The 15,883-nt window shown below is 33.0% G+C and overlaps 3 protein-coding genes across 3 annotated transcripts; all 3 read right to left on the bottom strand.

The window, feature by feature from the left end:
• Positions 1-370: 370 nt before the first annotated feature.
• On the bottom strand, positions 371-2,081 carry LOC129946353 (uncharacterized). The gene is made up of 2 exons (XM_056056500.1): positions 1,852-2,081; positions 371-1,767 (listed from the first exon to the last, which is right to left on the bottom strand). Exons 1-2 carry the CDS (start codon positions 1,916-1,918, stop codon positions 1,265-1,267), a joined length of 570 nt encoding a protein of 189 aa, XP_055912475.1. The 5' UTR covers positions 1,919-2,081; the 3' UTR covers positions 371-1,264.
• A 2,672-nt stretch (positions 2,082-4,753) lies between these two features.
• Positions 4,754-8,530, bottom strand: LOC129946536 (phosphoacetylglucosamine mutase). Its single transcript, XM_056056757.1, has 3 exons — positions 8,131-8,530; positions 5,282-6,728; positions 4,754-5,209 (listed from the first exon to the last, which is right to left on the bottom strand). Exons 1-3 carry the CDS (start codon positions 8,229-8,231, stop codon positions 5,102-5,104), a joined length of 1,656 nt encoding a protein of 551 aa, XP_055912732.1. The 5' UTR covers positions 8,232-8,530; the 3' UTR covers positions 4,754-5,101.
• A 2,258-nt stretch (positions 8,531-10,788) lies between these two features.
• On the bottom strand, positions 10,789-15,084 carry LOC129946350 (melanotransferrin). Its single transcript, XM_056056497.1, has 8 exons — positions 14,913-15,084; positions 13,567-13,988; positions 13,377-13,510; positions 13,151-13,311; positions 12,578-13,083; positions 12,336-12,500; positions 11,546-12,212; positions 10,789-11,482 (listed from the first exon to the last, which is right to left on the bottom strand). Exons 1-8 carry the CDS (start codon positions 14,965-14,967, stop codon positions 11,073-11,075), a joined length of 2,520 nt encoding a protein of 839 aa, XP_055912472.1. The 5' UTR covers positions 14,968-15,084; the 3' UTR covers positions 10,789-11,072.
• Positions 15,085-15,883: the final 799 nt, after the last annotated feature.

Below are 15,883 nucleotides of genomic sequence, written 5' to 3'. Positions count from 1 at the left end.
ACTGCTTTTTGATATTGTATATCTGCCGCATTCTTGCAGTACATAGTAGGGCCCCAGTACTTTTTCTGTTCATAAACGCATTTCATGAATTTTGTCGACATGGCTTGTGCAACAAATTGCCTTTTTGAACTCAGCCATACTTAAATCTAACAAAATCGTAGATCTAATGAACTGAGCACCTATAAATTGTTATGTTAATGTGGGGAACCGTGATTTATGAACCTTTGATTCACAATTTATGACAATTTAATAGTTGAATTATTTGTCCGAATAAAAATAAAAAAATAATGTTTGTTTTTAGTACATCACATTCACAATAACATTTTAAATAGAATCAGATTTACCTAAAAAACCATTGACATACACGAAATTAATATTGCAGTTAAATCCAGCTTTTATTTAGTTGTTTTATTTAAAATCTTGAATACATTTAAATCCACCATTACATTCAAACAAATCTCTATTTAATCACATTTCCCAAAATTATTCATAAGCTGTTAAATCAATTTTTTAAATAAACTTATCGTATACACCTAATTGACCCTTAATCGGATTTACTGATAGCCGAATAAATCGACCACAAAAAAAAAACTACATTTGTTTATACACACAGTTCTGACTCAAATTTATTTATTTTTAATCCAACATAGGTTTAGTTCAAAAGTTAAAAATATAAACAAATCAATACAATAATTAGTAAGAACAATTTAAACAAAATGCTTGATAGTGAAATTTAAAAAAATATATATATTTTTAGCTTAACATTGTTGTATTACTCATTTTTAAGATAATTCTCATTTAATCTCAATGGAGAAAAAAAATTTGAATTTTCTGGCTAAACAAGATAAGGATTTTCTTCTAGTTGCTGATGGGGATTTTCAATAATTTCCGGCACTGTGCTGAGACTCATATAAGCAGATTATCAAATTTATGCTTATTACCAACATTTACGTTAATCAAGAGAATATAATCACGAGCAATACATTTTATTGGATAAATAGCGGTTAAATACATTTTAACCACAATCATAAAGGCTTTGGAAGGAAAAACTTAAATTTACATATTGGTTGAACGAAATAAAAGCATTTATGGTAGAAATAATAAGATAGAGAAACAGTGTAGTTTCGAGTTTGTTTGTTATAAATGTAGATATATTACGAGCCCTTTACATCTAACCAACAGTCTCACAAATTAGTGAATGTTTTAAACATCCCTCTTCTTCTTTTTCTTTTTGGGGTTATCTACACAAACCAGAATTAGCTTCTCACAAAGTGTGGTAGTTGCGCTCGTTTCGAGCCTTATAGAATTTATATGCGACAAGGCTTATGGCTAGGAGACCCAGGGTCAGGACAATGCCACCGATGAACGAGGTTCCATTGAAATGATGGCAAGGAACTGGAGGAGCAGCTGTTGTGGATGGAATTTCGGTGGTGGTGGTGGGTGATGGAACAGGAGTGGTAGTCGTGGTTGAATTTGGTGCTGGAGTGGTGCTGGTGGTGCTTGTGGTAGAAGAAGTAGTAGTTGATGTGGTAGTTGCAGGAGTCGTAGTAGATGATGTGGTAGTTGCAGGAGTCGTAGTCGATGATGTCGACGATGAAGTTGTAGTTTCTGGAGGGACCGTTGTATTGTCCGGGGTCGGATCCGTTGTTACGTTAGTTACTGAAGGAACAGTTGTTGATTCATTTAAGTCGCTTTCGGTTATGGATAAAGTCGTAGTCAAAGCAACATCGGCTGGCTTGTCAGTGGTCTTGTTTTCCGATTCTAGAGCTTTGGATAAAGAAAAAGTAATTAGATATTATGCACGCGCAAATGCAATGCATTGGAATTGAAATAAACCCTGCAACGTCATACCTGCACAATTCGCAGAAATGAAGAGTCCAGCTAACAAGCATATCAAAAAACTTTTAGATGATTTCATTTTCTTTTTTTTTGGGTTTTTCTTCCAATTTTTATTTGCAATCCACAAAAAATGCAATTTCTTTCTTATTTAAATAGCGATAAGTTTTGTAAATTGATAAGAATTTGCAGTTCAATTGCCTTTACCGATTCGTAGCGGAATTCTTGAAATTGTGTTTTAAAAAATCAGTACCAGCAGAATAAAGTAACTATGAACAACAAAGGCCGTGTAGAAAATTCCACTAAATTTTTCGTTTCTTTTGACAATGGGCTGATGGCCGATGAAGATGATAGGCTCGGGTGAGTTCGAATATTATGCGCTTTGGTCTACGTCAATGTTTGCGAGTGTGTTCAAAAAATAGATACAAATTTTTGCTATTAAGGTATGTATCTATTTTATAGATTTTTGTTCAGCGACAACAATACAAAAGTATGATTTTTGAAGATAAATAGATGGGTATATTTTCTATTTGTGTTTCGAAGAAACACATATTGATTCAACATTAATCTCACCTTGAAGCTATGAAATTGCTAATCGCTTTCAATGGTAGATGTAAATTGGGAACTTCGTTTACATAATACATGTTGGCACTCAATCAACAACTTTGTTGCCAATACCTTAAGGGCGCAACTTAAGGCAATTTTAAGTTCTCTGCAACTAAATACATAATTTATGAGTGTTTTATTTTAATATTTTGAGTTGAATTTTCTCAACAAATATTTCCTTTAGTGCATGAAAGAACAATTAATAATTTAACACATTTTTATGCTTCTTAATTTGAAGGAAACAAATCAAATGAAAAGGTCAATTTTGGAAAGGCTTTTTTAGATTTTTATGAGCTTCGTTAAGTAAAATTAAATTACTTTTCATCTTTTTTATGAAAGAAGTTGCTCAGAGTTGCTGGTAATAAAAGTAATTGAGCAGATACAACTTTAAGTTTCACGCGACTTAGTTTCACCATCCACGATTAAGCCATTTGCTCCGAGCAAATTTGGATCATCATTTTTATAAATACAGTGCGGTCAATTAGAAAGGAGGAGTTGAATTTAAAAAGAGATATCGCAGCACGTTTTTAATTTCCGCACATTGTAATTAAGAGACTAAAAATAATCAAGCGGAGCCCCAAAGCACCCGAGCGTTTGTTTTCCGGATATCATATTTGAACTTGTTGTACTTGTGGAGTGATGGTAAGTGCTTAAAGTCATTAGACCCTTATTCCCTAGAAGCTGTTGCGCCACCTAATTTATTTTATTTATATTTGAGCGTTTCCAATACATGCATGTTTTCTTTCTCAACAAAGCAGATGTTTCATTGAAATCAAATACAATCATTTTCAATAAAAGCGCTTGAAGCTGAACTCTATGAAATGGGTCTGAAATAAGAGTACAGAATCTTACTTTCTCCAAAACAATGTACAGATTTGTTCCATGCATATTTTTGCGTAAGCTCATTTTTGTATGTGCCAATTATAACTTTTGTTTGTACTTATGTAATTTACTGCAGTGGCACCATATTTAAAAAAGAAGGTAAGTTTAAAACCCTTCTGTTGAAAATAAAAACGGCATATTTAAATGTATGTAATTTTTATATTTAAGTTTCTTTCATGGGCCGATTTATTTCTAGAAAAAGATTGATACAAAAAGATGCAACATATATTCAATTATTTTTTTTTTTTTTTTCAAAAATAAACAATGCATTTTAAGTTTTATTGAATTTATGAATCCATTTTGATTTTTTTAATGATGAAATTTCATTTTACTGAACAGCTGACTGCCAAAAGACAAAAAATCCATTTTGTTTTACTGTTCGTGTTCCAATTTTTTACTGTTCCGATCACATAATTAATGAAAGTAACAGTAAAAAACAAATCTTCAAATAGAAACTTCAAAGTGACATTTAATTTACTGACGTAAATTTACTGATTGCTATAAATGCTTATCAGTAAAACATTTCAGATTCCACTTGTTTCATATTTACTGATAGCTATAACCGGCCTCTCAGGGTACCTACATAATATATATAATTTCAGTATACAAAAATGAATAAAACGATTTTCTATTATATTTATTATAGCATGAGAGAAAAGGCAGAATAAATTCATGGGAAAATAGCCTAAGACTTGGTTACACCCATAGAGAAATATATAAAATAAATTTTTAGGGTGTTTCAGGCAAGACGGGTAGCGGTCGGTTCTCTTGGTAAATATATTTCTCTATGGTTACACCCTCTTTTTGAAAAAATCTCTTTTTAATTAAGCTTAGTTTAGTTTTAGTGATACGAAAAATTCAAACGAAAAAGAATAATACATGTGAAATTAGGACGTTTTATTTATTAATCAAGTACTATGATTCATTTTTAAATAGTACTACGTGACAGTGGAATGCTTAACCATACTCGGTTTTCCCTCTCATCGCATTCAGGTATTCAAAAGCGATGACTACCATCGCTTCTTCTCAAGCTTAACCTTTCTTTTGTACTGCGCACTCTGTCTATAATTTAAAAGGGTTTTAACGGTTATTAAAGCAATCTAAAGAAGAAAACAGTTAACAGTATTTCCAAGCGGAGTTTAGGAGTGTGGAAGTTGCATGATTAGAGAAGATTTTTGATTAAAATATAGTTTTGAAATTTTGACTTCCATTTAAGTTTAAAAAATTTACTTAAACTGAGTACAAAATTGTAATAAAAAAATTGAGTTTATAACCAATGCAACACTACAAAAACTCAGTCATTGAAGTCCATTTCCTAGAAAATCCATTTTTACAAGTTTAGTGAAATAATTACCATTTACCTTTACATCCGTAAAATAATTCCTTTACATTTTAAAACTGTAAAAAAATGCCATTAAATCATAGATACTTGAGTTTAAAAAAAGAGTAATGTTTTTATTAGATTTCTATTTTAAAAGAGATGGGATAAGGCACGTAATAAACAAAAAAAATAATTTCTTCTTAACGATTTTGGTTGACTTCGATTTAATATTTTCTGATATATATATGTATTTTATTATTTCAACAGCAATAGCTACACTTCAAACATTTTAAAAAAAACGGCAGTGGAATGTAGCAAATAAGTAAACGTGCTTTATACCTATCTAGACACTACACAAATATAAATATGGTATAAAATAAATTCTCTATGTGATTTTAAACATTAATTACTTATATTCGAAGACTGCAAAATCAATAAAGCAAACTTGGCAAACACTTAGATGTGAGAATTGATTTTAACAGCAGGTTCTAAAGGTTCAGGGCCTATACCACCAGCCATTTTATAAACAAGCCCGCTTACTTGGTATGCTAGATTATCAACGTCCTAAAATAAAAACAAAAGAAACCATTCATAATTTTTAGACTAAATAGAGCAATGTGATCAATTTAGACTAACCTCTTTTGTAGATGCCTCTGCATACACTCGGATAATATCTTCCGTTCCTGAAGGCCGAACAAATGCGCGTCCTCTTTTGTAGTTAGCAACAACTTTGTCTATTTCATCTTGCAAACCAACAGGGGTAACACAAACTCTTTCGGCATCTGTTGTTGTGATGACATTGCGATCTTGAACTTTAACCTTGAGTTGTAAATTGGGAAGGTCTGAATAGGTACGAAGCCAGTCTTTGACATCCCAACCCTTAGCATGAAGGATTGTCTCAACCAACAACATATCCGAAATAGCATCGCCAACAGTTTCATTTATGAGATCTATAACATTGAGTAATATTTTTGCATTTTCGTTGTCATTGTTCTCGGCAGCAGCCTTTTTAATTGTTGTTTTAGCCTTTTCACTGAAGACTATTGTACCATGTCCATTTGCTTCAAAATAAACACCTATATCGTAATCAAGTGCCTTGTGATGTAAATGTTTCACACCAGTTGGCACACAAGCAACTGGTACTTTAAGGTCGTTCTTAATGTAATCAGTAGAAGCACCGTTGGCATAGGCTGTTTGAACAAGCCCCATAGATAGTTCCAATCCGCACTTCTTGACCGAGTTTATTAGGTAATCGGCTATAAGAGTCGCAATCCTGTCTCCATCCAGAAGGTGGAACTCACCTTCTTCGTCGGTAAAGAAATAAACTATACGATCAGCATCACCATCAACACTCACACATCTTACATTTGGCTCATCAGTGGGCATGCCTATCGGGCAACACTGCTTGACTTTAACGTGATCAGCACCACATTCGTGGTTAATTTTCCCATTACCACTATTAAAAACTTCAACATTTAGAGAATTCTTCATTCGTTTCAAAAATTGTAACATTTTTCTGGCTCCCACACCGTTGGCGCCATCAAACAAGAGCCTATTTTTGTAGTTCAAGTTTTCTAGTTTATCACCTCGTACAGTTTCAAATGCTTTGATAAGCTTGGTATAGTAACCTTCTTCGGTTGGTAACCCATAGGCACATTTTGTGTTTGCACCAACAACAAAATAATGCATCATTGGTGTTGTTACGATGCCAAACTCTTTCACGTTTCCCTTAACGGCTATAACTCCATCAGCTACTGCCTTTAATAGCCTTGGACTATGATAGCGATTATCCATACCGACATACACATGCGAAGAAGATCCAACATCGATGTTATTTTCTTTAATAATCTTTCCCACCTCAACTTCAAGTTCTTGATCACTAACATTGACCAGATCAGTTGCTATCTTCTCCCAACTCTCTTCAAGCATTTCTCCTTTGGGATCGATCAACTTGACCCCATTGTCAGGTTCAGGATTGTGAGAGGCAGTTATCATTACACCAATGACTGCACCGTTTCTTAAACGTGATCTCAATGTCGCCAAGACTCCCATCCTAAACATAACGCTATCTAGGTATTCAGCCCTGAAAAAGAAATTTGTATTACTAATTGGTACTCTTGTAATAAATATATGTATATGTGATGTGTTTCATTATAGGACATTCTATATATTTACATAATCTATTAAAAACATTCCTAGTTAACAACCAAACAACTAAATTGCTAGCTTGTTTTGTATATTGGCTTTCTTTTTGTGCTTGTTAGTTTTCTTACATAATAATTAAGCTATCCAAAGGAACTTTCTAAGTAATCCTAAGTAAAAAAAATAATTCAATGGACAAGAATAATTTAACTTATGTCGTAAAATGTATTCTTGTATCGCAAAACCAAGAATACATTTTTATTGAAAAACTAATAGTTTGATATTTAGGATTTAATTCTAATAATTAATAATTAAATTTTGTTTAGTATTGACACATGGACTCACGGAAATTTTATTGTAATCGGTGGAATTGAAAATTTTAACATTTCTCGAGGTTTAAAATCCCTAGAATCTAATTCAAATATTTTTAGAGAGTTTGTGCGTGCGTGTGTAAATATTGTTTATAGATAATAACATTGAAAAATGCAAAAAAGGACTTTCAAAAAATTGAGTGCTTGATTTTTTACTATATAATTATAATAGCGTTTTTGACGTCTTTTAAAATTTTGAAAAAATCGAAGTAATGTTTTTTTTGCCTACAAAAAATAGGAACCATATTTTAAGTATGTATAGAATCAATTTTAACAATTAATAAAACATAATTTTCAAAAATCAAAATTTGTACATTGTGCACGGAATTTAGGCAGAAAGAATACCTTTTTGCTTAAAACCTTTTTGCTTAGAACCACCAACAAAAACTATCAACAAGTTTTTAAATAATGATCAAATGTTAATTGCCAAGTAAAAATGTTTTAAAAAGAAACAAGTTATTCTTGTCTTGTGAACCAGACTGTTCTCATTTGAATTTTCATTATATTTTTTCTCTCGCTCTTTACAATCACCACGTCTTATCACACTTTCACTTTATTATTCACTCCTTTTCTTTCCTCAAAAATAAAAATACAAATTAAATGAATGGATATCAATTCGGAACGGTATCGGTTGTCTTCTGGCTTCTTTATAAATCTTTATCTATCATGCGATACATTTTTTAAATTGCCTAATGTCATAGAACTCCGATATCTGAAATATACTGCCAGGTTGTTTGTTCTTGTTCTTAAGCCCAACTTATCTATATTCCGAACAAGGAACCTGCTCAAGGTGAATGCGATATTAATATTCAATGCACCCACGTTTAAGTTTTTATTCCATGATGACGTTTCAATTTCATCAAAAATGGTACTCAGGTAGAACTTTTTGAATTTGAATGGGACACAGGATTATTAATTTTATAAATATAACTGCACCAGTTCTAAAAATAAATGCACTACTCTCTCACATACTTTCCACGAAATCCAGCAGTTCCGTACTGTATTTTCTCGGTGCTGTTCTTCGGATACATTTCCCGAGCAAATGCATAAATCGTACGTAAATTAATCGACATCTTGGTTGGAGAATGGAAAAAAAATCACTATTTGATGAAAATGACTTTAATTAAGTGTTATTTTGTCAGGAAATGCACAGAAACACCCTGGAAAAACTGAATATCTTATCCACTAGGTACTAAGAAAGGAAACAGTTGATGATTCACGACAGCCACCCTCAACTCAAGTGCCTACAGCTACAATCGAACGACGATTAACTAATTTATAATTTTTATATATTTGAAGAAGTATAATTTGTATCTATTAGAGCAGGAGCGAGAAACGACAAACGAGAACCAGAACACAAAAGCCAGAAGCGCCTAACCTATTTTTGACATTTCATTTTGTTCTCTATTTGAGGACAGCCGGTTTTTATGTTTTTTTTTTTTAATTTCATAAATGTGCTGCACATAAAATAGATCTGTCTTGCTCCAATGCGGAAAAGATGGAAATCTTGTTTAAAGGGTATGTTACGTGATGTTTGGTAACGGAAAGATATTTTTGTTTGTTTAAATCTCTACGCTCTGTTTGAAAATTTAAAAAGATTTCATTTCGAATTCTTTAAATCCCTTGAGCTGATTAAATACATTTAATATTAGAAAATCTATATCCTTTTCTGAATATATTGACTTACGGCTTTGTTTTAGTCCAACGATGAGAACATTTGAACGTCCTATTCCCATATTTTTATTGTAATAAAAGGCTCATTGGTTTCCAAATGAGACTTTTCCCATTTGTGTTATATTAAATCTTTCAGCGACACCATTTTACTGAGGAGAATAAGCAATTCTTGTTTCGCTTTGAATACCTTTTTATTTGCACCAGGAAATTTCTTCTCGTGATAGGTGTTCTCGCCCTTGGTCTATTGTTAGGTTTTAAATCGAATTTTCACGTATAGCAGTGGTCAAATCTTCATACTCTTTGAATTTCGAAAATACATCAGAATTCTTCTTAATCGGGAAAATCATCGCAAAATTACAGAAGTCATCGATGAAGGAAACAAAGTACCTAAAACCGTCAATTGCAATACCATTGTCACAGACATCTAAATGTATCCTTTCCAGGTATTGTGTAGCTCTATTGAGTGTTCCATTGAAGCGATTTCGTACTTGTTTTCTCTCAATACACACGTCACAAAAAGCAATTTTGGATTTTTTGTTGAAGTGTGGAATCATGTTGTTCTTGAGTATAATTAACATTCCTGGTGAACAATATGTCCGAGACTTCGATGCCACAACATGAATTGATCTTTTTCACATGTGGCTGCTCTTCTTTATGACAACTTCGAGCTCATACAAATTTACATTTCAATGATCTGTTGCTATCAATTCCTGGTTCTTCAAACTTAAAGACTTCTTGCCACAGAATTTAGCCTTCGTCAGTTAACCGACTGAAATAAAATTATCTTGTAAATCAGGAACACAAAGTGCATCTTGTATTGTCAAGATGTTTGGTGAGGCTCACTCATTGTCCCTATCATCATTAGTTTCGATTGGATTGTTTGGCTTTTCAAAATTTAAAAAGTACCAATTTCACTGGCCCCTGAATCCAATTTAAAGATAATCTTCTCGTTTTTGTTGCTGCTTTGTACTTGAAAAAGTTATTACTTCCTCTTGATGTCGATTATTAAGTTTAGTTTTTTCAGCTTTTAATTTTTGTTTGCCATTGATTAAGTAAGTTTGTCTTCATCCAAGTTTTGGAGTGCGGTTATCAATGGATCAAAATAGAAATAGTTGATCAAGCATATCATTCTCTTCTTATTTCGCTCCTGACAATTTAAGCTTACATACCAAATTTTCGAATGCCAAAAGATCGGATACCACTGGATCCCAATGTCTCATTCGTAATTTTTTTTAAATGTTTTCGTAGTAATAATTGTTTTTTCTTGAGATATTCTAGTTTTTCTCTGTACCATCTGGGGGATCGTCTGTTAAAACGTCCTATAGAATTTTGGAATCCAGAAGAATTTTTATTCGAAATTGTCAACCAGACGTTAAACTGGAAAATGCCATGTTTAAAATCTTTTGTGTCATCCATAAATTTAATTACAACAGGTTTCCAAATACATAAATTAAAAATTGTGTTGAAATTACTTCAGGCGTTCTTATTATTCGATACAATCAAATCTGGCATTTTTGTAGTGTTAAACGATAAGCTTTTGAATAAATTTAAATCTTTTATTCACCTTGAAACAACTGGTTTTTAAATTTTCAATACTTTGACAATATTCCTAGATAAATGTGTAGTATATTTTGCATCTAGAACGAAAGATAAGTTTTGTGTAAACTAGGGCTTCATTTAACAAACTTCTCCATCTACCTTTTCACTTAGCTAGATGTTTCCAGTTGCGCACTCCACTTCAACTTGGGTGAGGCCAATTTCCACTTATGTGCTGCACTTCATGTTTACGGATTCGATAAAATGATTTGTTTTAAATTTCTTAATGCAAGAATGCCTAGATTAACGTTTGGTGTTGGGACTGTTAAATCCTAAAACAACGTCGACTTTTCGTTCAACGTAGAATTTTGTAAAAGTTAACCCAAAGCATCAGTTCATATTATAAAGAAAACAAACATGTAAATATTTTGTTAAAAAATATAAAATTTATTTATTTGGCGAAAAAATTTAAAATGGACGGATAGTTACATTTAAGATAGTTCACAAAGAAAACTTGTATCTTAATCTTAATTTAATTACCTAGTTTAGTTAGAATGCTTATCGAGAGATTCTATGTGCATGTTGACATTCCAACAAAAAAATGGAATGTTATAGACTTAAAAAAAAAGAATAATATTCAAAATACATTTCTCTTTACGCTTGTACTAATTACATGATAAGATAACTCAAATGACTTTCAAATATCAATTGAGTCCCACAAAGGCACTTACGCTCGCTATCAGCATCATTAAATAAATAGAAATATTTATAGACATTTGGCTGGCTCCTGCATAACAATCAGTTATTCGACGCGCCCTCATATAATTGCCTCCTAAGTAGATATCGTAACGTCGTTTTTCTGGATGGATTATTTGCAACTGACGCGTCGCATCTTGGAAAATCAAATCGTAATATGGTGCTGGTGACGAGAACATACTAAAACTAAAAGCATCCACATCTTTGCGACCATACAATTGTTGTGCGTAAGCAAATAGGTTAATAAATGCGTTGAGTTCAGTATCGTTGAGGCCGTCTCCTCCTCTAGCAACAATGGCATTAGCCTTTACTTTTCCCAGATTACACTTTTCATACTCATTAAGTTCAGCTCGAGTACCTAAGGATAAAATTAAAAAAATTTAGATACATCATTAACCCGAGGTGAAAGTTAAAGTTATACCATCTGCGCAAAGAAGTTCGAAATCATCGTTAAGTGTGTTTCGTGCCCACCATTCCTTGCGTTTCCCTCCTGTGCTTTCCATTACTGTAGTATGTTTCATAAATGCAACATGGCCACCTCCCTCCACTAAGCACCTAAAAGCACCAGTGTGCCCGTAGTAGTCTTCGGAAGCATCTCTGCGACAATAGCGGTAGCTTGTTCCATGACACAAATCGCACATGCTATCGTATGGAACCCCAGTGTTGTATTCACTGCTTATTGCACCAGGTAAACATGATTTCGTAAAATATTCCGCAGCAGCCCGAATGCTATCACACCCATAAGGTCTAATCCATCCGTTTGATATGAAATAAGCCATTGGATAAGTCCATCCTGCTGCCATATTGATCCCCGTGTGACAAGTATTTTTTCCCTTAAGGTACGTCAATTCCGTATCAGGATCTTCTTCTTTACCCACAGCCACCACATAATACTCTGGTTCTCCAAGATTGTACACTTCCGACATAAAAGGTATCAATCCATAATTCAAACCCGCTGTATAAACATCACCGGCATCAAGAACAGCTACATCTGCCCGACCTGTTTGTATGGATTGCATGCACGTAATATGGGAATGGGCTTTATAGCAAAGTAATTCCGGTTTTAGTATTTGAGCTTTGAGAGCAGTCTGTAAAAAAAAAACGTTTAAGAATTTATTATAGACTTTAAAGCTATCTAAATGTAAAAAAGGTCCAAGGCTTGTGTTTAAAACCCTAAACCATTCGAAAGTTATAACAAGTTATTTACTTACCCTCATCTTCAAACACTTTTCCAATTCTGGATCGGAGGTTACGCACAATGTCATCCTACCAATCGGACACTCCCTTATTCCGTAAATATAATGCATAACACCAGATAAGTATTTACTAAATGACTGTTCGTTCTCCTTCACTGCCACAAGCGATCTAGTTACATCCTACAAATACAAAAAAATACAACTTTAATAACACAAATTCCAACGACAACAAAGTCGGGGGTTAAAACAAATCTAACCTGAAACAAAAGATTTGCTTTTCCATGTTTTTTAGATTCGAATATTTTAAATGATTCTATTAAAACGGACTGATTTGAATTCTGCAAAAAGCTACTATCGGTCGATGTTCGGAAACTCGAATCAATTTGTCTTTTTCGTCGATATTGGGTTTCATATTGGTTGTAAGTGTTTCGTGAATAATCGTTTCCATTGTTGTTCCTATTGTTATATCTTCCTTGGTTAAAATTATTTTTGTTTATGCGCTGCTGATCTGCTGCTGCATAAGGATATTTTTGATTTGTTTGGTCGTTTGAATTTGTATTGTTTAGGCTAAGATCTTCTGAATACAGCTGTGCAATGCGTTCTAAAAAGTGTTGGTATTTTTCGCGCTCTTTAAGCGTTCGAGCAGAGGATGTGACGACGGCATCGGATGGAATTAAGCCCCAATTACATTGCATGTACTCTGTTATCGGCACTCTACGACCGTCTTTGCACAATAATTCAAAACGGTCCGCTGATACTGTATCTATTTATGTAAGAAAGAAACAATACTATAAAGATGACCAAATAAACAATTAAAAGAAAAACTTTACTAAATTCGGGACTCTCTATCATCTCCTTCACTGTAGTATGTCTAAGGAAGGCCACATTTCCAGCTTCAAGAAGGCATCGGAACGCGCCAGGATACCCAAAGTAAGGATCATTCGAAGTACATCTTCCTTCTTGAACTTTTCCAGTACACAGATTGCAAAGCCTGAAAAACAAAGTTTTAAATGTTTTCATTTTTCTTTACTAGTAAAATTATTTGTTCAAAAAAACCTGTCAGAGTTGTCTCCAATCGGATTGTACTTATCAATCAAAGAATAAACCGCACAAGAATCACTGAAGTAGTTTGCAGCTGTTTTAACTTGATTATTACAATCAATAACTTCCATTCCACCTTCATGTTGTAGCTAAGACAAAAATGTTGTTTTAACAAAATATTTAAAATGTATTTTGTACAACAAACCGTATAAATTGGAATTATCCAACCAGCTAAGCTGCCAACCCATGGAAAACAAGCCTTTTTATTACGTAGATCTCGAATGCTTGTAAGTTCTGGTACATCATTCTTTTTCATTACAGCCACGGAGTAATAATTTGTAAAACCACCTTCAAACTTTTCCTGCATAATTGGTATAAGAGAATGATAACGTCCACCCATGAATATATCACCAGCATCAAGAGTTGTTATGTGGGCATGTTCCCTGTCAATATGCTCTATACACTCCTTGGCACTGTATGCCTGGAAGCATGTTACATTCAGTAATAAATCGTCGAAAAACGTTCGGTCACGTTCGATGGCTTTTGTGAGGTTTGTGCACTTGTATTGTTCTTGCAGACTCTTCGTACACCATATCATGTTACTTGGCTTTTCTTCATAATATTGAGCTGAATATAAATTTAAAAAAAATATGCGTTACTTAATTGATCATATTTTATTAATTCCAAGTATAAAATGTAAACAGTTGTAAAACAAACTTATGAAATCAGGTTTTGATTATTAACTGATTTAAAATGTAATCATAAACTTCTTAAAATTGATTGGGATGATCTTTTGAATCCTTCATCAGATCTGCTGAATAGGGATATCATGAACATAGGAATTGGGTATTTCTAAGCGTGGCTTGACCTGGTCAAAGTAATCTTACCAGGCGCAGAGTTTGAGACTCGATGGGTTAATATGTAGGATTGTCATGCCCCAGGTTATGGTTAGGGTTTTTTCACGGGTTCTGACTCTTGAGGAATTGACAAACCCTACAAGAGTAGTTCTTGTCGTGAAAACGGATTCGGCATACAAACTTCAGTTCCCTCAATTCCTCACATTACTAACTCACAGAAATGGTAGAGTTTTAAGTCAATAGGCCTTGGGTCTCTACGAGTGCACAAGGATATACTTATTTGAAGTTACAATTGAGAATGTTGTTGCAACGAAAAATGTAAGCATAAGACATTAAATTAAAGCGAATCTTTTTAGTTTTAGAATCATAATTTTCAAAACAACAAAAAAACATGGATGAGAAAGTTAACCAAGCACATAGTGCTTCTTGGGCAACAATGACGCCATGACACCTGTTGAGCCAAACGCATCAAGAGCTCCAATTAAAGAATTTTAAATAAATCAAAGTGAGATGAATTTAAGATTAATAAACACATTCTTTAATTAATGATGTTCTCTTAACATTAAAACTCCATTGTTTCTTAAAATATGATTCACTTTGTTTTTTATTTGAGATGCTACGCCCAATACCAAACAAGCATCGGGACCTCCGAGCATTTTAGTCACAACTTGTTTTCTTTTTTAAATAGACTAACCATAAATGCACGGGAACACAAATAGAACAGAGTAAATTAGGAATAAATAAGACATAGTTATATTTTAAGAATAAGGCACTTTTAATTAAATTTATAGATTTAAAAAATAAACTTTTAAGATTTCATATCTTATTTTTTGACACGCCCAAGTTCAATTCAAAACGAAATTTGACACAACAAATTAAAAAATGAAACTAAACAAATGTACTAGATTTTGACGTTGACATTTTGCCATGTTTGATCGTTTTGCTTCTCTTTTTGGTAATTGACATGTTTGGTAACGTGAAATCCAATAGAAAGAAAACAGGTTATGGGAATGCTTGTGAAAACTTATTTGCCAAACAGGTATTATAATTGATTTTAAAAAATCATCCTTTTCCGCAGCCGATAAGCAAACAAATGGAATATATATGATTGTATAATTTAACAGGTATTTGCAACAACCTTATGAGGCTACATGGCTTAGCTTCTGAAAATCACCATTTTATTACACAAAAATGCAAAAAATCATTTACTTTCAAAACATTACGCACTCCATACACTATTCAATTTTATTTTCAATTTAGTTGTCAACTAAATTGATGCTTCGCCACATAAACGTTGTTGAAAGACTCCTGCTTCAACTGTCAAATCATAATTTTTTTCTCATACAAAACCACACCGAAACCAGAGAGACGAGACATCAGACATGACCACAGAGATAATTCTATTGAGATTATTCACGTCTCTGTTTTTTTTTATCTCATTTAATTTCTTGCTAAGAAAGAGATGGAATGCTTTTGGTTTGACAGTAAATCAAATGACTTGCCTACACACACCTCAACTAAGTTGAAAACATTCACATCAACTTGAACAAATTCAAAATCTTTTGATTTTTTTCCAACTCAATCGTCAACCTTCAAAAAAATCAAATTCAAGCCCACACACAAGTTGATTTGATGAAATTGACATTAAATTGAAAGACAAGTTGA

This window comes from Eupeodes corollae, chromosome 2 (genome assembly GCF_945859685.1).
Source record: "Eupeodes corollae chromosome 2, idEupCoro1.1, whole genome shotgun sequence".
Classification (NCBI taxonomy): Eukaryota; Metazoa; Arthropoda; class Insecta; order Diptera; family Syrphidae; genus Eupeodes; species Eupeodes corollae.
The sequence above is the reverse complement of the archived record's forward strand: the minus strand, read 5'-3'. Positions and strand labels throughout refer to the sequence as shown.